At 39.3% G+C, this 25,664-nt stretch overlaps 1 protein-coding gene across 2 annotated transcripts; it reads right to left on the bottom strand.

Annotated features, from left to right (window-relative positions):
• Nucleotides 1-4,075: 4,075 nt before the first annotated feature.
• Nucleotides 4,076-24,722, bottom strand: glyr1 (glyoxylate reductase 1 homolog (Arabidopsis)). Of its 2 annotated transcripts, XM_049560238.1 has the most exons (16): nt 24,613-24,722; nt 22,226-22,262; nt 22,041-22,120; nt 21,818-21,956; nt 19,614-19,724; nt 18,609-18,692; nt 15,211-15,264; nt 14,108-14,158; nt 13,329-13,402; nt 12,881-12,980; nt 11,869-11,979; nt 11,658-11,759; nt 11,204-11,366; nt 9,177-9,356; nt 8,814-8,938; nt 4,076-7,257 (listed from the first exon to the last, which is right to left on the bottom strand). In XM_049560238.1, exons 1-16 carry the CDS (start codon nt 24,648-24,650, stop codon nt 7,183-7,185), a joined length of 1,524 nt encoding a protein of 507 aa, XP_049416195.1. In that variant the 5' UTR covers nt 24,651-24,722; the 3' UTR covers nt 4,076-7,182. The 2 variants fall into 2 exon arrangements, with proteins under 2 accessions (XP_049416195.1, XP_049416196.1); XM_049560239.1 differs by lacking the exon at nt 18,609-18,692 and having other exon boundaries at nt 24,613-24,701.
• Between the last annotated feature and the right edge of the window lie 942 nt (nt 24,723-25,664).

Raw genomic sequence — 25,664 nt, 5'->3', positions numbered from 1 at the left:
CTTCATGTGCTGTCGGAAATAATGCAAGCGCTCACATGAACGACCCTGATCAGCGACAGATACATATTTAAAAATGTCCTTTTTGATTAAGATACAAGCATCTGTCGTATATAAACAGCAAGTAATGTTTTTTTTGTTTGTTTTTTTAAAGTTTAGTCTTTGATTTCAAATATTCATTTCGCTGCACGTACAACTTCACCTCTTTATTCTGCAACTGGGACAAACAGCAATCGCGTGCTGCTCGTCGTTTTAAGAAACATCCGAAATGAAATCATGTTGGTTGATGCATATTTTTAGTCATTCAGACTAAACCACTACAATTAAGGGAATGCGTTTTACTTTTTACGAGAACCACGTAAATGCAGCATTAGGATGGTCACACATTCACTATTACTGTGGCCCCGCCCACTAGTCCTTATTTGGGAATACAATATCCGTCCCGCGTCACAAAGGTGACATGGAAAATGTAAACATACACTCTGATTTCCACCTGAGACAGACCTGTTCTAATATTGTTAAAGAGACCAGAAATACTCTGTAAACTATTCTGCCAGGAAAACTGTAACAGGCTACCTGTAGTCTAATGTCCTAAAATTCAAAATGTGAAAAAAATTGTGGATAAAACTTTTTGTTCCAGGCTTTGAGGGCCCTGCCAATGCTGAGGCCCTGAGTACTTGGTTCCACTATTCCCCTAATTATAATGACCCCGGTCGTGGTTGATAATCTGTCAGCTGTCACAGACATGAAGTTAAAGGTCCAGTGTGTGTAGGATTTAGGGGGATACTTTGACAGAAATGGAATATAATATAATGAGAATGTTGTCTTTAGTGAATAATCACCTGAAAATAAGAGTTGTTGCATTTTCAACACCTTAGAAAATATGCCTGTGTTCAAAGAAGAACTCTCATTAAATTAAAAACAGTGTAATTTGCCATATATGCCCCTCACAAACGCAAACCCATCTCCATCAAGTTTTTTCCTTTATTTTTAAGAATAATCAATAGCATCTACAGCAAAATGATATGCTTATGCTATAACTATACATCAACAATTCTATATATTGTTTGTTATATACAGATATGCAGTGATGATTGCTGTATGTATGTTGATGTTATCCAATGTCAAGTCTCTGATCATATGACGAGACGACGTGTGCATGATAGCGTACACTGGGGCCCTTTGTAACTACCTTATGCCATTGGAATGAGACGTTTATCTACAAAGTGAGCAGGTCCTCGTCTACGGAGATCACCATGTTGCACGGCCATATTTCTACAGTAGCCCTGACTAGATAAACACTGGCTCTAGACAGGGAAATTCACATTTTTATGTTTTTGCATCAGCCACCAGAGTTAGAAGCCACTCCACAACAAGCAGTGTCAGGAAAGCACTTTCTTTTTTAACATGAAACTGCTGTAATCAGTGGTTTTACCGGTTTAAATCAGTCATTACATTTACATGCACAGTTAAGTGGAGCTATGGTTACGATTGGTGATGATATGCCCCCTTTCAGCTTGTTAGTATTGGACCTTTTTCCAGTTGACCTATTACATCACAGACCAACAATCAAAATAAGCTAGCTATGCTTAGCTAGCGGCAAACTGGTACCATGATGGACAACTTTACAGCTCTGTACATTTTGTACGTCCTGTATGCTTTACTTTTTCTTTTGCTTCACTTCTTCTGTTAAGCATTTATTTTATTTATGTATTTTAAAAGTTTGGTTTTACTTGGACTAACACAACAAATTGATTTTTCCTGTCATGTAAACGTATTGAGTGTGTCCCTTTGATTTGGAGTCAGAGACCTCTGCGGAAAATTCAGCTCCTGGTTAAAACCTCCTGAACAAAGAACAAAGAAAGAATTCTAACCGAGAAACGCTTCAGCTGGTTGCCATCTGCAGTCCTTACTGCTTGACAACACTAAATCTCCCTGAATCTCACACACTGTTCTTATGATACCAGTTTGATCACTGTCAGTATTTTTTTTATGACTAGTAGGCTACATTAAAATCAGGAGGTATTTCTAATGAACCTTTGTACTAAAAAGTGGATCTGTGACATTTTTACCACCACTGCAGGATTGTGTGTGCAAAGCTGTCAATTTACTGGTCCACCTACATTCCAAACCTCACCTATGGTCATTAGCTTTGGTTATTGACCAAAAGAATGAGGTCATGGATACAAGCAGCCGAAATGAGTTTCCTCCAAAGGGTGGCTGGGCTCCTTAGGGTAAGGAGCTCGGACATTGGGAGGGAGCCTGGAGTAGAGCCACTACTCCTTCACGTTGAAAGGTGTCAGTTGAGGTGGTTTGGGCATCTGATCAGGATTCCTCCTGGGCGCCTCCCGTTAGAGGTGTTCCAGGCACGTCTCACTGGTAGGATGCCCCGGGGCAGACCCATGGAGGGATTACATATCTTGTCTGGCCTGGGAACGCCTCGGATCCCCCAGGAGGAGCTGGAAAGAGTTGCTGGGGAGAGGACCATCTGGAATACACCTTCAGATAAGCAGTTGATAATGGATGGATGGATGGATGGATGGATGTGGTTCAGTTTTAAAAGGGTGATAAAGTAAATTACAATTGCACTCCAGAAAAGCTGGGTACTTCAAAGAGGTGTTGGTCAAAATCAAAGCAGCAGGGGGTAACATATCCTGACTTTTAGTCCTTAGTAGTAAATCCTTGATCTCCTTTGATGCAACTTGAAGGCATATTTCTTGAACCCTCCCTCCCTGCCTGGTAAATGGCAACATATTTTAAGCTCCACACCTCCAGTTTGTAACTCAGGCTGATGATAAGGACTTGATAAGGACCCTCCAGAGCCACAGAGGACATCATGCTACTGTCTTGACACCTCAAAGTGGCTGGTGGGAAATAGAGCCTTTGTCCTTCTTCAGGGGCTGGATCCTTCAAAGTCCACAGTGCTAGGTCAAGTGCATCATAATGAGCTGCCAAAGCCTATCACATTTACAATAATAAATCTCACACATCAATGGATAAAGCTGATGGGCAGCCTATACATTTTAACCTCTATGAACAAGTACCATGAAAAAGACGTCTCCAATGTCATTACCATGAATTCGTCAGTACAACCGACCAACCTCACAACCACAGACTGTGTAACCATGCCAGCTCAGCACCAGCTCAGCACCACCACATCCGGCGTCTTCACCTGCAAGATCATCTGAGACCAGCCACCCCAACAGTGGTTGCAACAATTGGTTTACATTACTTAAAATTTTTCACACAATCAGAAACCATGTCAGGGAAGCTCATCTGCATGCTCACTGTCCTCACCAGGGTCTTGACAGTAGTTTGTTACTGTAACCGAATTATATGGTTGTGAGGTCGGTTGGATGTACTGCCAAATTCACGGACACAGCATTGGAGACATCTTATGTTGGTGAAATGAATATTCAGTTTACGGGCAACAGCTCTGGTTGGCATTGCTGTAGGGACATCTGTGGCATTGTGCTGTGTGATCAAACTGCACATTTTAGAAGTGGCCCTTTATTGTGATCATCCCAAGGTACACCTGTGTAGTAGTGATGCCGTTTAATCAGCATTTTGATATGTCACACCTGTCAGGTGGATGGATTATGCTGAAAATAGACTCACAAGTCAGTCTTTAGACGAAGGCGGAGATCTCCGATTGTCTGGTAGCTATGCTGAAAAAGGAGAAGTGCTCACTCTCGCATGGATTTGAACAAATTTGTGATCAAAATCAGAGAAAGCTATCTATTGAGTGCATATGAAATTCTAAGATCTTCAACTTGTGAAAAATGGAAGCTAAAACATAAGTGTTGGATTTAAATTTTTCTTTAGGGTCCAAGTCCTGCACTTCAGCTTTAATGTAACAAAATGATAAACGGACTGCATTTATGCAGCATTTTCTACCTTAATGGACAAAGTACTTTTCAATTTGCCTCTTGTTCCCTCCCTCTCTCTCTCTCTCATACACACACACACACACACACACACACACACACAAATAACGGGCAGGATTGATAATTACCAACTGTTCCTCCTGAGGCACAGCTGCCATTCTAACTTGATCAGTTATTAAACGTGCACGTCAGTAATCAGGAGAGGATTTATTAAACAGCACAAAAGTCTTGATATTTCCACATGTACACAAAATCATAAATATCCCCCAAAACCAAAGTTACACCCTCCTTCCTTTAACGTGATCCAAGTCATTTCAATGCGATAATAAGCCAGATTATACAAACCACATATTAATAAACCATTTACACTTGAACTGAACAATCTACATTATTAAGAAACAAAGATGTTAGACAGTTGCTCTGTAGAATCAAAACCAAAATGAGTCATTTTCAGTAATCCTGGTTATTGTAGATATAAAAGAAACCCTACGCAACCTAATGTGCTATTTACATCTGTCTTCTAAAAACTGTTCTTTATACTAGAGTGTGGAAGGGGCAGCTAAATCAAAAACCTTTCGCATCATTTGTTAAGCAAACAGAAAGTCTTTCAAAACAGGACGCTGGATTCTTTACATGAAACATAATGATTCAGTTTTATGAGTAATGTATTAATTTACAGTTTACACTGATCTAAACCAAGGGCATTAAAAAAAAACACCATGAGCTCCTTTTTCCTGCAAGGAAGCCATTAAAATTTCTAATGGTGCACTCTCTCCTGCTTTCTCTAGATTCATGTCATACTGTATGGGTTATAGTGGAGGAACAGCAGGGCTTGCTGCTAGTTTGCTCATTTTCTATCAGTCACATCTCGCATGGTGATGTGCTCCTTCTTATGAGGATAGAAATTTGCTGTCATATTTACCATCTCGATCCCTATTACTTCACCTACTTCCTGACACCACGTGGGATAGACACGAGCCCAAAAATAAAACCCACATTCCAAAAACGTATTTTGCAAATTTTTGAACAGACATCATTAAGCTGTTATTTCATGCACCACTTTTAGCAGAATGAAGAGCGCTCTGACACCCAACAGATTAAAGCCGTCTTGTCTTCAGAAATCCGACAGATACAGTTTTAGTACTCAGCTGTTTTACCTTCTCGGGTATTGAACACCTCTGGTTGAGTATGCAACATATACATATGTTACATATGTTGGACACTGTCATTTACAGCTGCACACTTGTGTAGAGTATGTGTAAGGCTACGTAGTAGAGGTCTTCCCAGGGCCAAAATTCTGAGCCAAATCCAAAATGGACCCATAAAATCTACCCTAACAGAAGAAATGTATTTAAAAAGTGAATGTGGGTCAATGTGTTGATTCCAGAATAAACAGACACATAAACTGGAAAAGAGTGTTAGGTATGTGTCACTCTTCCTGCACCACACAGTTTATTCCAAACGTCCCAACTTTTAAGAGTGCACTTGGATCCACTTGGGTATTAGACTTACTGGCATGCACACCTGAGACCGGACTTCATCGGATATTGCATTCACAAGGAACAGACAGATGCAAGGTCACAGTGACCTTAACCTTTGACCACCCAAATCTCATCAGTTCATTATTGAGTCCAGGTGGATGTTCGTGCCAAATTTGGAGAAATTCCTGTGAGGCGTTGTTGAGATATTGCATTTAGAATAATGGGATGGAAACCCGAAAACATAACAGTTCAAGCTACGGCTATTGCCTGCATAAAGACATAATTGTGACTGAAAATTTTTCCCTATGCTCTTCTTTTAAACAAATCTTTAAAGACCTTTACATCTGTTTATTGAGGCATGGTGCTCAGTATATGCAGAGAGTAGGACATTTCACAGCGTATTAACAAACTTGTTAGTGCTCTCTGATAGACAAACTATGTTACAGACACACCATTTCTTCACTACCTCAAACATATCCTTGGTATCAGAGTTTCTGTACTGACATTTAAATAAGTTATGAGCCAACATATAGGATGACTCTGTTATGAACCTATAGCAGTTGATGTAGCCAATTTATCTGTCAAGTTTCAGACCTGAATAAGGTCTTGTTTGCTAAGAACTGAGTGGACTTGCAAAGACCTCTACTACGTGGTCAAGATCGTCTCCTTCCCGAAGTAAAAAAAAAAAAAATAAAACAGAATTCATATTCACACTGATTGTTACATTTCCATATTTACCAAAACAGTTTAGTTGAAGTGAGTTTTGGGGTTATACTGATGTAGTACTTTCTCAATAACTCCATTCCATCTACTATCAGCTGCAGACTCTGGATCTGGAGATGTATTTATTTGACAGCTTTAAGTTTCAGTCTTTGAAAGGAAACAAACTCTCCAACCACTGACCCACCAGAAACTCTTTCATTAGCTTGGTTTTTAATTGTGAACTTTTGTTAATTGATGGTCTAAAATTGGCCATCAAAACCCAGCCACAACTTTTATCTCCAACTACCAGATAAAAACACAATTGACATCAGGACTTAATTATGCCATTCAGTTAAAATACAACTCAAAAAGTGGATTCATCTAGTTTTAGAGTAATATATTAAAATAAGAAAAACACTGTAAATGAGAACTCTTCCAAACACAAGAATAAAGGGTTTCAAATGTGGAAATCTCAAGTCTTGATGAGAAGTATCAATTATTACTGCATTTTAAGGCCTCAACACATTGTTGCTCTGTCCTTAACCTGTTCAAAAATTATCATTAACACCAACATAAAAGCATAAATCATCTTGTGAAATACAGAAACAAGCCATGACTGCACCAAGAAGACCTAAAAAGAAACATAAATAAATACTATAATTGATAGACTCGAGGGGTTACAATATTAAGGCAATGCAGTGGCATGTTCTTGGTGTTTTCTCTCATGGAATTCTGGACATTTAAAAGAAAAGCAAAGATCACACTCAATTAAATATACTCAACATTTGCACATGAACAAAAAACAATCTTCTTTAGGGTTTATGCATCCACAAATCTGCCCCCACAGCAAATTGCAGTAGTACAACCTTATCTGGAGCACTCATACAGCATATATTCCCCCAGTACAGTCAGTGCAATGCTCAAGGTTGCCTCTAACAAAGGAATTACAACCCCATGACTTTTGGGCAGCTAACATGGCTGGCGCTGTGGCAAAATGAAATAAAACAACTAGAATTTAAAACAAAACAAAACAAAAAACTCATTACATGACAAAGGAGAAATAAGAAGGGATTAAAGACTGTGTGGTCCAGAGGATAAGCAAGTCACACCTCGCTCTAGTGAATGTAGGCTCTGTAGACTGCAGATATATCATTGTCTGACTGGTCCAGTGCCTTAGCCCTCTTGTAAACCTGCACAGGAACAGAACAAACAAAAGAGGTTTCAGGTGTATTACATGTGCTTCACCCCTATTGTTATTTAGGTTATATATTTAATATGTTAGAACCAATTTCATTTTACTGCAGGTGGATTGAAGAAAATTTCCATTTTCTGTACCGTGCCAAAACACACAATGGCTTGGACAGATATTAGAATTCCCATCTCGTGGGTGTTTGCTTCCACAAACCAGTCAAGTTGCACTTACAGTTTACATCCATGTCTGTAAAAACACAGATGCTTCACACACATTTTCCCCAAGCAGCACAGAAGATCTAGAAGTTTCAAGGTGGACACCCAAGATTAGTGTCACCAATTCAGTATCTGACCAAATGTCTCCCCTTCTGTTCCTGAGACATGGCATTGAGTAATGGACAGAAAAGTGTTTTTTGCAGAACATTATCATGTCACAGTGAAGCTGACCTTTGACCTATTGGATATACAATGTCATCACTTGGTCATTTTATTCCTTTTAACATCTGTGTGATATTTTGACATGATAAACATATTAATTCTTATTGCCAAAAACATGTTTTGTGACATCACAGTGACCTTTGACCACCAAATTCTAATCAGTTCATTCTTGAGTCCAAGCGGACTTTTGTGCCAAATTTGAACTGTATTTGGAAATCATGGATGTCGTGTTCACCAGGCTAAAGAGGAAAAGGACCACCCAGATTGTGTGTTAGTGCCCATGGCATCATGGGTAACTCTTACATCTGTGAAAACACCTTGAATGCTGAGAGGTACATACAGGTTTTGGAGGAACACATGCTGCCATCCAGAGGATGTCTTTTTCGGGGACGCCCCGGCTTATTCCAGCAAGACAATGAGAAACATTCTGCACGTGCTTCAACAGCGTGGCTTCATAGTAAGAGTGCAGATACTAGACTGACCTACCTGCAGTCCAGACCTGTCTCCCACTGAACATGTGTGGTGCATTATGAAACACAACATACGGCTATGGAGACCCTAGACTGTTGAGCAACTGAAGTCATGTATCAAGCATGAATGGGAAAGAATTTAACTTTTAAAACTCATGTCCTCAGTTCCCAAACACTTACTGAGTGTTGTTAAAAGAAAAGGTGATGTCACACAGTGCTAAACATGCCTCTGCTCCAACTTTACTGGAACATGTTGCAGGCATTAAATTCAGAACAAGTGTATATTTATATTACATTTTAAATAAAAATGTTTCACGAGTTTGAAAATAAAATGATCTTGTCTTTATGATGTACTCAACTGCATATGGGTCAAAAAGGATTTGCAAATCACTGCATTCTGTTTTAGTTTATGTTTTACACAGTCAGTGTCACACTCCACTCATTTAGTCTCTAAAGCCTTCACATGTACTAATTGATCTATTGTATTTCTTAGGCCGAGTGTGGAATGTACCCCATCCTCTTTAACCAAAGAATTAATGTGTACCAAGAGGAAGGCAATTCTTTGGTCAACAGTTCACAGGAAAAAAGAAAGAAAACAAAAGATTAATAATATTGTTGTAAAAACTAACAACATTCCTAAGTTGTACCTCATTGGCAGCTGCAGCCATTGGGGTTGGATGGTTGGCCATGTCACCCATTGAAATGGCTAGCCTCAGGTCCTTCTGAATATGTTTCAAATAGTAGTCTGGCTTGAAGTTGCCCTGTAAAATATCTGGACAAGGCAGGAAAATGATTATTATTGAATAACTTTAAAGATATTTTCAAATATTTTTGTCTGAAATTCTCTGACAGTGTTCATGTAACTTGTTTTCTATGGCACCAAAATCTAAAAAAAATTATCATGCAACATTAAAAGGAAATTGAGAAATACAGTTTATTAAAGACAACCATGAGCATGGTTTAGGTAAGTCACTTAAAGACAACTTAAAACTTCCTTTGCGTGGACCTACTTTGGCATTTCTGGTCCACAAAAGTGCTTGCCATCTGGCCCTGGCACAGGATGTCCAGGAAGGTCTGTTGTGATTGGCCTGTGGCCTGGGCCAGGGTTAGCCCCTCTGCAATGGTGGCCATGAAGCTGCCTTGCACCATGTTCAGGATCAGCATCATCCTCGCTGCATTACCCGCTTCACCTAAAAAAAACCCCACACACACACATTTGTAAGCACACATAAAGCTAGGAGTATGTGACAGTCTCCACACACACGTGACAAAAATCCTTAGTGTGTCCATGTCTAAATTTCTGTTTGCCTGAAGTTGGATTTTTACTCATGTTGGGTAGCCACAGAGCAGGGGACTTGCAGTAAAAGCTCTACCAATGAGTGAACTCAAAATGTGGTCATGTGATGTCATCCGGCAGCTCAAGCATCTAGAAACAGAAACTAGACAGAAACCAAAGGAGAGACTCAGATCTAAAATAAAGGTAGATTTTTTTTTTTTAGAGGTCATTCACTGACAAGACACTGGACATTGCAGCCTACACTATTTGCTGGTTAATAATCTGCTAGTGTTGTTAAAAATATTGATTTCTGACTAGTGAATATTTGAAATCGTTTTAATACTTATTTTCCACAACAATGCTCTCTCTTATTGCTAATGTTTACTACAGTCATTCTGCTGTTCCCTGCTTCTAACCAAAACAGAAAAGTCATCACTGTCATGTTATAGCTTTGGGGTGCCAGCTATCAGCACATCTGGGTGATGCCATATTGCATATTAGCATGTTCACTGTGTTTCCATTCATAAACCTATGACGTATCCCATTCTGCTATTGTTTATTTTATCCTAGTCCCAGTGATCAGCATATCTGGGTGATGTCGTCAAGAGTGTGCGAGCATGTTGGATGTTTTCCTTTCACATCCCCTACAATGGCAGAGTAATGCCGACTGTCCCCTTCTTATACACAACTCTCCCTCTGGTACTGTTAAAGATTACTGGCACACTGGGAACTGACAGGTGGGTCCTCCAGCTCTGGTGAATTTATTTGAGTCTGTCATAGTGACTGATTTGTATGCCAAAATGTTTGTTGTTCTAACCTTAGCATTTGTTTATTGTGTTTCATATTGTAGGCCTACAAATATTCATCCATGTCTCATAATTAAACAGACATTGATCCCCTGCCTGCCTGTCTCTGTGTCCAAGGCTTTCTGGTTATTTCTGGTTATTTAAAAAGGATCTAGGCTAGTTCATTGTTCTGTATCATCATGGTACTGTTAATGTAAGCAGGGGATTTTAATAAAAAGTGGTAACTACTGTATGTGAACACAAGAATGAGCCAGATCTGCACTCCGGAGGAGAGACTTCATTGGGCTGTACAATATCTCCCACCACTGGATTTGTACCTGCTATAAACTGGAGCTACTGTGCTTTGATTACCTGCTATACAACAACATGACCCTCTTTCATTTTATAATGCCTAGTTGTTCTCCTGAGGTCATTTGGTTAAAGTAACAAAAGAGTAGTGTATTCAGTAACACATTACTTTGTGCAGATAGTAATATTGTAAAGTAACTTGTTACTTTTAAATGACTGTAACTAGTAATATGTAATGTGTTAAATTTTGAAAGTAACTTGCTCAACACTGGTTACCAATATCGAACTCAAGCCAGCAGCCAGTTAGCTCAGCTCAGCAGTGCAAGGACTGGAAACAGATGAACAGGGCCGTACCCGACTTAGAATTATGTCAATCAAATCCGATTTGGCTGTTCAATACAAATATTTAAAGATTCGGCCATAGCTATCGCCTGCGTCACAGGCATAAAAATGATAGTTCAACATTTACAGAAGGTTATGTGCCAAGCAGAGATCAGTAACTTCCTGGAGTCTCTGCTGGTTGCCTGGCAACCGCAGAGCCAACAAACAGCCAAGAAGTTGTTCATGTTAATGTCTGATAAAACTATTGTAAGTCTATCCAACAGTGAACCCATAACATGTGTCTTACTGAACTGGGAGCTGACATGTATCAGTAGACCCTACATACCCAGGAAGAAGGAGGTCTTGCCCATGGCCTGGAAGCAGCTGCTGCAATCCTCGTAGACACTTCTGTCACCAGCTGCCAGGATGACCAGCATCCCATCATTGGAGAGCTGCTGACTTCCTGCCACTGGGGCCTCCAGGAAACGCCCACCCCGTGATGTGATCACCTGACATTCAAACATCAAATAACAATTTGATACAGCAATACTTACAAAAATGCAATGACAGTAAGTGCTACTACTGTATATATTTAATTAAAAACAGCAATACTTATATTCTTCCAATGACAATAACGTATACTACTGTATATACATTTTGGGGGAGGGAAGCATCAGTCATTTAAAGAATTTGGAATAGTTTCTGATGGTAAAAAGTGTATTAAAAAACAATTTCAATAGTGCATGACTTTTTCCTGTGTGCTTAGGATAAAGCTGTGTATATGTTTTGTTAGTGTTTACCTGTGAGAGTTCTGTGATGGTCTCTGGGTCAACAGTGGACATCTCTATGTAGCATTTGCCTGGCCTGATTCCCTGCAGCACTCCACTGGGTCCCAACACCAACTGGAGAGCAACAAATCCACAAAAAAGTTGTTTTGTTTTTTTTTTACCCACAAGCAGGTGATTCACGCCTACACAGGAAGCCATTTACTGGTGTGGAGCTGGTACTTACATCCCTGGCAGCCTTTGGGTCAGAGACACAGGAGAAAGTGATATCACACATGGAAGCAACCTCTGCAGGAGTCCGGCCTAACCTGGCTCCCTCCTGGATGAACAGGTCACACTGGAACACAGCAGGCAGGAGTTATTTAATAAGTCATCATTAGTACGCCAGCACATCATACTTCCATGGTTTGCCAGCATATGCACCAAATCTTTTTATTAAGCATCTGATCAGTGCAGCCATCCTCTGGTACAATTAATGTCATGTTCATTGTAGGGATGCATCAATGCCGGTATCAATGTTTAAAATTAAAATGTGGCTGATAGCTGGTGCCGGTGTTTTCACTGTTGTTGATTTTTTGTTTGATGTTATTTATTCCCCCTTTTGTACCAGAGGAACAAAAAAATCTTCATTCTAAAATCACAACCTGACTGTTTTAACATCATTAAGCCCTTTATCACACTATCTTTGAATGACCATAACTTCAATCATTAATATTTAGGAAACAGCCTTTAAGACAGTCTTTCACGTGAAAAATATCTTTTAAAAATGTTTTAAAAGTCTTTTAAATATATACATTATATCATAATTCCCTCTGTAATATCTATTTTATAGTGTTGTGAAAACATAAATTTCTCCCTGAAATAGCTGTATTTTAAAGTTTCGCCAAAAACTTAATTTTACAAGATTACACCGAACACATCATGATAATGTTATAATTTACCTTTGCCCATTGCTCATTTTTGTACTTAATAGAGCTTGAATGCATCATCATGTAACTCAACGCAACCTCTCTTAGCTGTTAGTTGCAGCAACCGGCTGCTAACGTATAACTCCATATAACGTATAATGTCGGCTGCATAAAGTAAGGACTTCTTAGTGGCCCTTTAGCACGATCTCTGTGTAATAAGGGCTACTGACATTAATGACACCTTGTTCATTAGACACTACATTAGTGATTATTTGACACTGGATGATGCAATTGCCTGTGTGACAGTAACTCTGTGTTGCACTACAGTACCTTTTCTGCTGTGCGGTTCCACACTGTGACAACATGACCCATTTTCAACAGGTTGGAAACTATACCGCTACCCATCAGCCCCAGACCCAGGAACCCTATCCTGAAGGGCAAAGTCCAAAAACAACAAACAAATCCAAACATGATCAAAAAAATGAGCATTCATATGTCCAAGTAACCCATTAAAAGGTAAGGTACAAAATTGGTAACAGTAATCCTAAGTGTTAAAGGAATACTTCACCCAAACAAGGACCATTTGTATATAAATAAGGGACCACGTTTAACAGTCACAATTAATATATATTCCCAATTTTCGGTGGAGGCATACAGACAAAGTTTTCTCTACAAATTCAACATCAACAAATGGTCATTTTGCAGGTTAAGTATTCCTTTAAGCCAGTTCTATGTTTTTGGTTAAATTTACTGAGTCATTTTGAGGATGTGTGAATACCTTTTATCTGTGGGTGTGATGCTGCCATTGATGGCTGTGCTGTCTGCTGCTTGGATGGATGTTGACCCTGTTTCCTGCACAGTCAAAAGCAACACCGTCAATTTCATACTGAGGGGAAAGTGAGGCCTTATTTAGCTTTGCTATGCATTATTTTCTAAACCAAATATATTCCCAAAATGTTATTATTGAAAACACAGCAGTTTAAAATTCAATTGTAAAAGCTCAAATGAATATGAACTTCCTCCACTCCATGCAGACACAAACATTCCCCACTGACATTACTGTCTTTCAAAGGCTATAACAGGTTGAGTCTGTACTACATGAAATTAGAAGACTTTAATTTTTATTGTATTTGAAATAAAAAATTTAAATACTGGGATCACCTAAACAGTCTTGGAATTGCATAAATGGGGTCTGAGTGGAAAGCTGAGACTCTTGTGGATTCAGTGAGCCCAATTTTAATCATGTGTCATGACGTTAGTTCCATAGTAGCCATATTATTGTAGCAAAACTATTTTTTTGAAATTATAAACTCTATGCTCATAAGTTTGAATAAGCATCTAACCAAAACACAATGTTTATTACAGATTCATGACTAGAAAAACCTGACACACAAAGCTAAGATGCGTCTCAAATTAATCTTCAGATTCCCTGTGCCCCACAAAAAGACAAAATGTGTCTATTGTATGAGGGGTGGAGTAGAAGAGCTTAAAATAAATCCATAAAAGTTGGAACATTTTGACTGGTTAGTTTTACTAGAAAATTACTAGTTACTTTACCTCTTCAATGATCTTTAGGCGCTTGCTGATGGGTTCCATTGATGAGGCTGGCTGTGGGCAGTGAAGAAACTATCATATAGATGTGACCAACATTCTCTACACACGTCACAAAGAAAATGCCAATTTCATATTGGATTCACTGCATCTTACAAGAAAACTACGCAGGATTTTCCTAAACAACAATGTATAGACTCATACTAAAGTAATCCCTCTCAATGACCCACTATGACCCACTCTTAGTGTGTGACGGTGTATTTTTTTCTGTAGGGCCTCTGCCCTCTGCCTGGATTTTCTTATTTTCTTATCATTTTTCTGCAGTCAGGACATTCTTTATCACAGCACACAGGGTAGGTTGGGACTTCATAAAAGTGGTGACCAGATGCCAAACTATAAGCAGCACGCATTCAAGAGGAAGCTACGAAAATCACAAACACAGTGACGAAAAAATGCCAATATAGTGAACAGTATACTTTGTAGGAATTAATTTACATTTAAGTAAAACGAAATATGTGATAACAAAATTTTATAGTAAACATTTGCTAAAATAACAGCTACAAACAAATAGCATTTAGTGCACATCAGTCACCATTTGGAAACATCTGGTCAGCATCCCCTCCAATATCATTGCCAGTATTGTGTATTCAGTTGATGTATTTGATTGGTGCATCACCTCATACACTCAAATGATGGAATGAAATTGTTTTGTTTCTGTATATTTTGTAACTACCAACCCATTAGGAATCATTGCATAGATATTTAAGACACTAGATTTTAACTTGGACCTGTGCCCAGGGTCATCATGGGCTCAAAGTAGAAATGTCACTGCCCAAACCCCTATGACAGGCTGACAAAGGATTTATCAGTTTTGCCAGAGATTGTTTCAGTTTAACTGTTACAGGCCCACACAGGAGGTACCACAACAAACACTGCTGTCTCTTTATCAGCGCTGACCAAATCAGAGTCAAGCAGACCAAGACTACAGAGCACCAGATTCCTTAACGAACGAGATCAGACATGTAGAGCAAATGAATAATTTAAAAAAGGAGGAAAGAAAAAAAATTATAGGGTGCAGGTGTCAAAATACTGAGCGTGCTTCCTCTTACCTTCTCAGACTGGCTGAGTAGGAAGTGATGGAAATGTGGGTCGTCCTTCACAGGCTGCAACAGAAAAAGAGATCACTGTGACAATGTTTTATATGCTTATGTAGTGACCAGAGTGCAGAAACCACTTAGTGTACACCACACCATGCTGACACATCAGGGCTCCCACCATGGTCTTTATACAAACTGCCATAATTATGTAGTAAAAGACATTGGATGTAGGGCTGGGCAATATAGCTTAAAAATAATATAGCAATACTTTTGGATTATATCACGAAATTTTGAAATCTTCTCTTAAACAAAATAATTACATGAACTACAGTTTTCAAAAAGCTAAAGTAGCTCCTGTCATAATTCAGTTAAATAACGTATTGTTATGATAAAGTTAAATAAAGTATTGTTAGAATTTAAAAAATCAAAGTGGAACCATTTGTGCTTTAATTTCCGGCTCGGCCCGGACCTGAGGTGTTGATGTTTTTGCCGTGAACTTGGTTAACGGTAAGATGTTTGCAGTTAGCAGACAGTTTACATTAAATTACAGCAGCACCTTTAAACGTGAGGACTTATTCACTCTGAGAGGGAAACACAATGACAGCGCTTCCCTTCATAAATTCTTATTATTTGCAAGTCGAACTGGTGCTCCATGGTTGCGAAATGTGAATAACAGTTGCGGTCTAGAGCCCTGCAGATGAGAAACACCCTTCGCCTGCTCACACACTATTGCTCAGAGGAAAGTGATCAGGATGGGTGAAGGAGTGTGTGTGACAAACCATGTTTGTGAGTCTTTCTGTGTGTGTGTGTGTGTGTGTGTGTGTGTGTGTGTGTGTGTGTGTGTGTGTGTGTGGTGTTATTCAGACGTTACCCTTTTTATTCAGTGTTTTCAAATTAGTCTTTTTTTCATACATTCCACATGGAACAAGCTACAATTCTTCAAGTATTAGGGCTGCACGATATATCGTTTGAACATCACCATTGCGATGTGCGCATGTGTGATAGTCAAATCGCAGGACATGCAATGTTTTCCCTTTTTTGAGAACATGTAAACTTTTGTTTTGCTTCAGAAAAGCAGCTCTGAAGAAAGCTCTTTGCTCGCTCCGCTCACCTCTCTCTCTTGTCTCTCCCTCTTTGAGCACTCAGCAGACCAGCCCCCCCACCACCCCTCACAATAAAAGCCTATTTAGAAAATAAAGGGATTCTCTCAGCCGAGGTTATAAGGGGCTTTTAATTTGAAACAATTTCAGGAAGTGTTGAGTTTGACATGACAGCGCGATGCATTAACTTTATCAAGGCAACGGGAGCGGATAAAAAGTAAAAATATAAAGATACAGAGGGATTAATAAATAACGGCCCTTTTATAATGTAGTCTGTTTCAAATGAAGCTCCCGCCACTATGTTTTAATTTTCTTACTTTAAGTCATATGGTGAAAATTCTTGTATTTTATTATCGCAATATATATTGCAAAAAAAAAATTAAAAATCGTAATATCAGTTTTTTTACAATATCGTGCAGCTCTATCAAGTATATTCCATATATTGCCCACCCGTATTTGGAGGTGATTCCGTCCATAGTCTAAAAATCTGATGTTGCCCTGGAGTGTTAATAGTGAAGGCTAATTAACTCCATAACCAGCGAAAACCCATCATGTGTTCAACTGCTGCACAAAACATTCAGGTTAAAAAAAAAACAGCAGCATGTTAGCTTAAATGGCTGACCTCTGGAATACTTACACCAATACAGAGCAAGAAGAACACAGTTTGCTGTTCAGCAGAACTAGAGGTGAACTGACAAAAATCCACATCCTTTATATAATGTACAGTTTGACTGGCCTATGAAGTGACAGTTACAGGTGGTCTCCCTCTCTACACTGAATATTAACTAATACCCTAAAGCCAGTGGGTGAAGATGAAGTATAAGGTTGTCATGTCAGCAGAACTGATGAATTCTGAATAAGTTAACATTCACAGTTCCATCTTGTCCTGTCATTTAGGTTTCTGAAAACAAAAGAACATGGCAAATACAACAAGGAAATGAGCTGATTCTGTTTACAAATCAACAGACCATAAAGAAGTGTAAAGGGAAACGCTGCCTATTTTTAACCAGCTCTGTGTCATGGCAGTGTGTGCAGATGAACCGTGTTCGGTTTCCCCCGTGCCACGAGCGCCTGTAACTCCCCACCCATCTGCCAGCAGAAGTCTGTTGGGTGGCGCAACATGCATCACTGGGACCTCTGCTGATCAGTTTGATTGATCAGTCAATCAATCCGATCAGAGGTGATTAAATGAAGTGCTGGCTTTGAAAGTGTTGTCATTGTTAGTGTAAATCACTCTGCTGATAGAGGGTTGAGACAGACACAAGTCATCACTGCTGTGATGTAATTTTTCCAGTTTTTCAAATATCTTATTATTCTGATCATTTTATTTTTTGGTGTTATTGCGTTGGGTGAGAAATGTATGTGTATCCCTAATGAAATTGACGATAAATATTATCCCTGCACAATGTAGTACGTAGCATTTAATTTACTCACTGTCATCCAGTATTTGTTTATTTTTCTGATCTCTTTATCTTTCTGCCATTTTCTTCTCTGCTTAAGAAACTCTTGAGCCTCTTTAAAGTCCTTCTCCCTACTCCTAACAATTTGTCTAAGGGCTTTGTGAATAACTTTTAACTTTAGAAGGTCCTAGTCTTAACCTTAAGGGGAAATTCTAAGAAAAGGTCACAATTCTAAGAATTTTCTTAGAATTTCATCACTAGGAGCAACTCTTAGCACTAGGAGGCTTTGTATACGACCCCAGGACAGTTCATAAACATTTGATTCCACACTACTGAAGTCACTCCCCTTTTTAGAACATAACTCCTCCACCACAGAGCTCTCAGTCATGCTTGTTGGTGCCGTGCAGTATGAAGTCATTATGTCAACAAGTCAGAATATTGCCATTACTACAATATGTATTTCTTTTATCATATTAAAAATCGTACCGGCCCTATCGTGAACAATATGATATGGTACACCCCTAATGGGTTGAAGCCAAACACCTTTGGTCTGCACAAACTGCCCAGACACAGAGCTGAATTTAGAGTGGTCATCAACCCCGCTCCTGAGGAGCTGGTTGGCTCTCTTTACTACCAGACACACATAAAAAGCAGGAAGCTGATCAGGAAATCATACATTTCTGGGTCAACTGAATCCAAACGTCAGCCCCTCTTGAGCCTCCACATACAGTACAGAGCTGGTGACCATTTTAACAGCACACGCCAAACAAACAGTTTCAGTAGTTAAGAGTGAGCACCAAACAGGTGAGAAGGGAAAGGTCTGCAGTTGCTGGTGATTAAAGCCAAAGCTTAAGGTCAGGTAGGAAAAAAGCAAGGCAAGCCAGACTTGTTGGGAAGGGGGTTCACCTACACTGCTTTCCCATTTGAATCCTGAGCCAGGTCCAGCCCCCAGCCTCTCAATAGTGGACGGCTCGGGGTCAGAGTCAGTTAAGTCCTTAAGGAGGAGAGAGACACATATTCACCTTCTAAATCAAAGGGTGAATTTTTAGAGGTCCATGTCTGCCGTAGTGGGGGGATGTTTTCTCTGTCATATATGTAAGAGACAGTGTTGAGGACCAAATATAAAATTCCATTGATCCACTTCCATTCCACTGTATTGGAGTGGAGAAAACTCTTGCAGGCACTGCAGACAACCCCTGACAGTACCTAGAACTTGGATTTAGCGTCATCATCTGAACAGTGCCCAAGTTAAGTTCTAGAACTTTAAGTCAAAGCAGAGGAGAACAGTGGAAACAAAAGCAGAACCTGAGATATTGGCTACGTGTTATGTTACACTGAGTTCCTGCAGGCAAATCACCCCAATTACAAACCACAAACACAAAAACCCAGAATTGTTCACTGGGACCTCTGATAGGTGTGGCTAAACATTAGTATCCATACTGTAAGCCCCAGTATTCACTTTGTATTATTAGATTCAACAAGGTAAAATTTGTGACTGTTTTTGCTGTTATGACATTGCAATACTTAGCAGGAATGTTGTCACTTTAAATTGTAATCCATTAAATGCACATTGCAGGTTTAGTGGAGACAATTTCATCAGATTGCTTTTGGGGAGAAAGCTCATGCCTGGGTTTTGAACATTAACAGAAATACAGATCACAGATCTTATCCTCAAGTTGACATTCCCTACAGTCAATGAAAAAATCTGTGCATGGCTCGGTACACTAAGGAGGGAAGGATGGAGTTCAGAACTCATTAACTGTTTGTAAATCAGTGTCACTCTCTTTGCTTCACTTTTTCCAAGCCTCATTTTACTGTGTTTGTTGTCTTTTCTAAAGAGTGTTTATTTTGAATTAAACACGATTTAACTAATGCTTGACAGGACAATAGTTTAACTTGTCAGTGTTCTACTGACCTTTTCAGAGGGATCCTTCAGGGCACTGAGATCCTCATCATCCTCCTCCAGTATTTTCAGTGGCTTGTTGGATGTCTTCTTTCCTTTTGAGTCTCCTTTCCCATCCGAGTTCTGTTAAAAAAAAAGGTCAAAAAAAGATCAACAACTAATGATTTTTTGCTGCTATTTTTTGCATGTCAAGACAGTTCTTGGCAGCCTGATGACTGTTATAAATGTAGGAGGGTTTCAAAAATAACTTTGAACAGGTTACAAATACACTCGGGAAAAGGGATGACTGAATTCTCTTGTATGCTTCCACTCAGGTGGGCAGCCTAAAGAGAGACCATGTGTCCACTTGACCAAACATTTGCTGAGACTGAACATGAGACCTAGGAGAATTCACGAGGAAGGTTTGAAAGAGCAGGACTTATTGAGTAAAATCTCACAATATTAATTGTTCATTTGATTCCATCAATTTCAGTGCTGCAAACAAAACAGTTCCGCATCTGTGTTTGTTTTGGTTGCGCTGTGGTGGCATAATAGCAGGGCTGGGCAATATCTCATTAGTTAACTTGCTAGCTAGCTAACTCACCATTTGGTATATTTCACATTGTATGTATTTGACAAATTGATGATTAAGCTAATTATTGGATTTTCATTTTCAAAGAATGTTCTGTTTTTGAACATAGGGCTTAGTCTTCAGAGGGTTAATCAATAAATTGATTTTTTAATTTCTATGAGACAGGTTTATGTCGGCTTCTGATGTGGGAAAATAGTTATTTCTATATGTATCTGACACAATGAATACAGCCTACGCAAATAAACTATTTTATTCTAGTTATTTCCCAGAAATCCCCATGTAAAGTTACCTTGAATATTCCTGGAATTTGGACACCTTACTTTAGAGTATCAGAGTGTGCAGACACAACTGACAACTCACACTGCTCCGCCCTCCTTTTCCATTACTGTTCTTTATTTCCAGTTAAGTTTAAGTTACATTTGCAGTTAGCTCAATTTGAAACAAGACTGTTCTGTAAAACATGTCTGCCATGCTGATAATATTGTGTCCAATGACAGAGACAACAAATCTGATGCTTCGACTGACAGTGAGATTCAAATCAGAGTTCCTTGATTAATAATACGAATCACTAGCTGCTTTTACACTGCCTCTTCAAGGCAGGAATTTCACACCATTAGGTCACCTCGCTGATCTATATAAAACGTACAAACGTACAAAGTGGACAGTCGAAAGGATTGAATCATGGGCAGCACAGGTGTGACGTTTTGGCAGCATGATGTGTTCGACTCACTGCAGGAGATTTAAAAAGTAGCTGCTAGCAGTTAGCAGCTAACTAAGAACGGCGGTCGAAAATGTTCACAAAGTGGGAAAACAATGAGGTCCAGGAGCTCCTTACCCTCCAAGCAGCAGGAGATCAGGTGCCATATAACAGGTGAGGTAAATTGTTATTGCCACGTTTACACCACTGTTATTGTTTAGAAAGTGCTGCTGACCCGTCTATGTCACACTAGAGGTGATGTTATTGTGTTACACGTCACACCCATCAAGCCTCTATTGATTCCATGATGCCGGCATACTGTCTGAAATCACATACTGGAGTGGAATGATGGCACTGTTGTTTGGTACTGTATAAAAATGCAAAGCCGGCGCAAAGATGGGACTTCATAGCCACCCTACTGTGCAATCTCTGTGTAAAAAGGGCTACTGATGTTCACAGGGCAGCTCTAGTGGGCACTTTTAAGTGAAATAAAAGAGGTATACAAGAAATGACAACCTGTCTGAAGTAATGAATTTGACAAAAAATACCAGTGTTGCCTAAATTTGGTGAGAGACATTCATGATCTCCATTTTGGTACATTTTCAAAGAGAAATCTGTAAACCCCTAACCTCCAACACAAAAATGTATACCAACATTCTCTGTCAACATTACATCTCATTATGTGTCATGTTCAGCGTTTCCCAAGAGTTCTTTTGAGGTTCAAGTGCTTCAACCTGTAACCTCATGGTACACTGGAAGTCTGTACGCATTTAACCATCCCCCTTGCCTAAAATCCTTACATTCTGTACATGAGACTAAAAAAAAACATATGAAAGCAAGAGAATGGTTTTTTTTCTGAAGAGTACGAGTAAGCACAATCTATTTAGAATTGCTAGTTATATCTCAAATACTGGATTATGTGATATAGGAACCCCCACCCCCCTTCACCTGTTCTTTCCCCTTTGCTTTCTTTAGGAAGTCTTCCACTGCATCGACCGCCTGCTGGAAGCGTTTTCCTTTATTTATCTTGATCATCTCCTCTTTGTGGGCATGGTAGGGCTTCAGCTGTTCTACTTTGATCCAGGCACTGAACAGGCACACAGAAACATAGTTCTTACACATTTGTTGATGAAGGATATGCAAGGTCAGTCAGAACTGGTAGTTCACTTACTGGTCTTCAGTTCCAAAGAATTTCACAAAATGGCATTTTTTGCCCCTGGGCTTTTTCAAGTCCTTAGGAGGGCTTACTACCTGAAATGAGAATAAATATAGTCAAACATTTGAGTAACATTTGTCATGCAGTTGTTCAAATCTATCTGGCCTTTAAGCAGTCACTGGCATGTTTTCACTTCTCACCTTCCCTGGCCATGGTGGGTAACGACCAAGCTTCCCCCTGAAAGAAGAGTGATACTTTGAGGTCTGGTATCAGTCTTTCTTGCCAGTACAGAGAGACATTACATCACACTCTGGGAATCTAAGGATTCTGGCACTGCTCAGGTCCAATTTTGTGACCAGAGGGGATGTGCCTTTTGCCATCAGAGCACCCAAACTTTACAGAGATAGAAACACTATATTAACATTCTTGAACACAGAGAACTGACAAAATAGTGAAAACCCTTACAACATAAACTGATGGAAGTGCACCAATACCTCATCTAGTGAGATGTGTTTCATTTTGTTGGAGGTGTCAACAAATGTTTATCCATTTTTGTCAGTGTTAATAGGGTTCTACTTGTTCTTTTTATCTTTCTTGTTTGCAGTTATGTCCTCATAAGTTATAGAAATATTTCTTCTTGCCACATTTCATGATTTTGCAGTGTTCTGAGAGATGTAACAGCAAGTTAGGAAGCCACTACAGTACCTCACATTTACAAAAATATCATATACTAAAGGGGAACTTCACCCATTTTCAAAATTCATACATTTTACTCCTATGGTCTAAGAAAGTCCAAAAATATTAGTAAACATGAGCTACTCTCTCCCAAATCCTAAAACTAGAGTGCTAAAACTTGAATTTGTGATGTCATGCTGTATAATGTCTGGTACTGCTCCACTGACAGTGAACTGGGAAAGATGTTCTAGATGACACTGAGAGCACCAAGGGGGATGTGTTGAGTATAGACCGTGTAACATGTTTACTTACAATAACTTCCAGGAAGAAAACTCTCGCATCATGTACGGAAAATCAAATGGCGCTGAGCAAATGCTGTGTCAGCTTGTTTTGTTTTTTTTAGCCAGATGAAAACAAGCTCACCTATAAAATCTGTATCAGTGTGAGTGTACACTGTATTTAGAATATTTTCACCATTTTACCTTGCTGTCCAATAGTCTTTTCCAGCAGGAATTTGAAGCTGTTGTATCAAAGCCACCAGACTCCATTGACAAAAACAGTAGCTTAACTTACCAACACTTACGTTGTTGGCTTACTGCAGCTGGTTAATGTGTAAGGTAAAGCGGAGAAAATATTCAAATATAGCATTCACTAACATTGATACTGATTTCCTTGGGTGACTAAATTATGTTTCACTGCGGCCCTGACCACAGCAGTACACTGCTTAGCTTCTATATCAGAAGATTTGATTTATCTAAGATCACAGCGGAGCAACACAGTACATAAAATAAGCACAGCAGAGGCTTCAAATAGGTCGGACTAGTGTCTCACTATGTATCTTTATACGTTACAGTTATGGCTGAAAATGACAACAGACATAAACAAGTTTGCCAGTTTTACATATCTCTGCAACTGAAATAAATTGCTTGTCTACTCAGACGTGACTGTTGTTGTAAGTTGGACTTCATGATGATTGGTCCCATTCATAGTCTATGGAGCACCTCCAAATCTATACTTGATGACATCACATGATTTGACACACAGGTCTGGTTTCTGGCTTTGAGAGAGAGTAGCTCAAGTTAACAGACATTGCTTTAATTCTTTTGAGGCCATGGAAATAACATGTTGACATTCTTGATTTAGGTGGTGATGCCCTTCAAGTTGCATGCAGTTTAGAGGTACCCGTGTATCACCGTAAATTTAACAATATTTCGAAATGCGTGTTGCAAATGTTTAAAGGCAACTAGCCCGTTACTTGTATTGACACTTTGCAGTGCAAGTAATACCATCTTGAGCAATACAAACTGCTACAAGGCAATATAAGACCACCCGTTTGACATTATTCTCATTACAAATAAATCATCAAACTTCTCAATGTTCAATTAAGCAGAGTTCATACTCTAAGGACAATCTGTAAATCATTGTAGTCTGCAGAGAAAGAGGTGCAACAGTTCACACGGAAGCCTAGCAGACGTGAAGCTACCAACAGTTAGCTAAATATCCGCTTATGCTACGGTGCTAGCAAAGCTCGTCACAGACCACAACACTTCTACAATACTGAAAATTTAAAGTATTAAGCGAAGCTCCACAGAGAAACCCGTCGATGCAAGAATTGAAAGTTTAAAAGACTAGTATCCGGGGGAAGACCCCTCTCTCTTCAGTCTAAACCTTATTCTTTTAAGTTGCCCGCTAGCTAGTAGCTAACGACGGCTGCTGGCTGAGTCAGCTTGGCTAGCAATTTGTTTGGGTTGACCATCAACTAACCGAGTACGAGAACACTTCCATGAATTGCGTCTGGTTGACACAAACATGAATTATAAGCGTTAAACTAACTAATGAAACATTGCTGCATGCGATACAAGATGATTTAACAGAACCGGAGGGGTCTAACAATGTTTTGAGGTTTTCTCACCACACTAGGTCCCCGATCCTCAAATGCACCGTCGCCATCTTACAACTTTAATAAAACGTCGCACTGAATGAGGGGAAAAGACAACACACACCCACTAATCACATGTGAGAACAAGCCCTTCCTCTCTATGTAACATCCGCCTGGCTGTTTATTTTTACTTTGCATTATTCTGAAAACTGGTTTCTGACAAGCCAAAACACATTTAATATATAAATGAACAGTATTTTGTTTATGTGTAAAGAACTAAACATCAAAAAGAGGGAAATGACTAGGCTATAACATTACACCAATATAAAAGCAGATGCTGTGATAAATCTACATGCGACAAATGAATGGGTGGTATGGTTCATATTCAATTTGAGTGTGATATTTAACCAGCTTTAATCTTAAATTAAAAACATTTCTATTTGTGTAGCCTGTGTTTCTATGTGCAGCTCCTTTTCACAGTACTGCCACCCACTGGTGGGAGGACGACCATCTCTATGGCACCTTGGTCTCTAGGTAAGCACTGCAATTTCATTTGGTTTCTATCTTGAGAGGCAGGCTTAACACGGATTTGGCCTAAATGTGATAATAGAAAGACGCGGTATATTTGTATGTATGGTTTATGTTTTAAAATGGGGGAGCAATCTTGAAAAGATTCTGGTGGGGGTTTGGGGGTCCTCCCCCAGAAAAAAAGTAATTTTAAACAAACTTTACAAGTCTAGATGAATTAGACTGAGGGTGTTACGAAATCCAAGAATACACCAAGAACCGTTTAGGGGAGACTGGGTAGAGTTGTAACACTTCTTGTCTCAGAACCTCTAACTAGCTCAGTTTTTATGTAAGAGCTTTACCTTTGGCACAAAGTACCCTTATTTGTCTACTAAAAATAGCAATGTTCCCAACTTCATCACAGAATTCAGCAACTGATGTCAAATACAAGGAGCTCCATCATTACAACCTGCCCAAGTACCAGGGTAAGTTGTAACGACATCACGACGATGTACAATATATCAATATATTTTGAAGCAAGATATAGATTTAGACAATACTGTTTATATCGATATAAG

The sequence above is a fragment of the Epinephelus fuscoguttatus genome, linkage group LG19 (assembly GCF_011397635.1).
Source record: "Epinephelus fuscoguttatus linkage group LG19, E.fuscoguttatus.final_Chr_v1".
Lineage (NCBI taxonomy): Eukaryota > Metazoa > Chordata > Actinopteri > Perciformes > Serranidae > Epinephelus > Epinephelus fuscoguttatus.
Note: the sequence above shows the minus strand (reverse complement) of the source record. Positions and strands in the feature narration are given on the sequence as shown.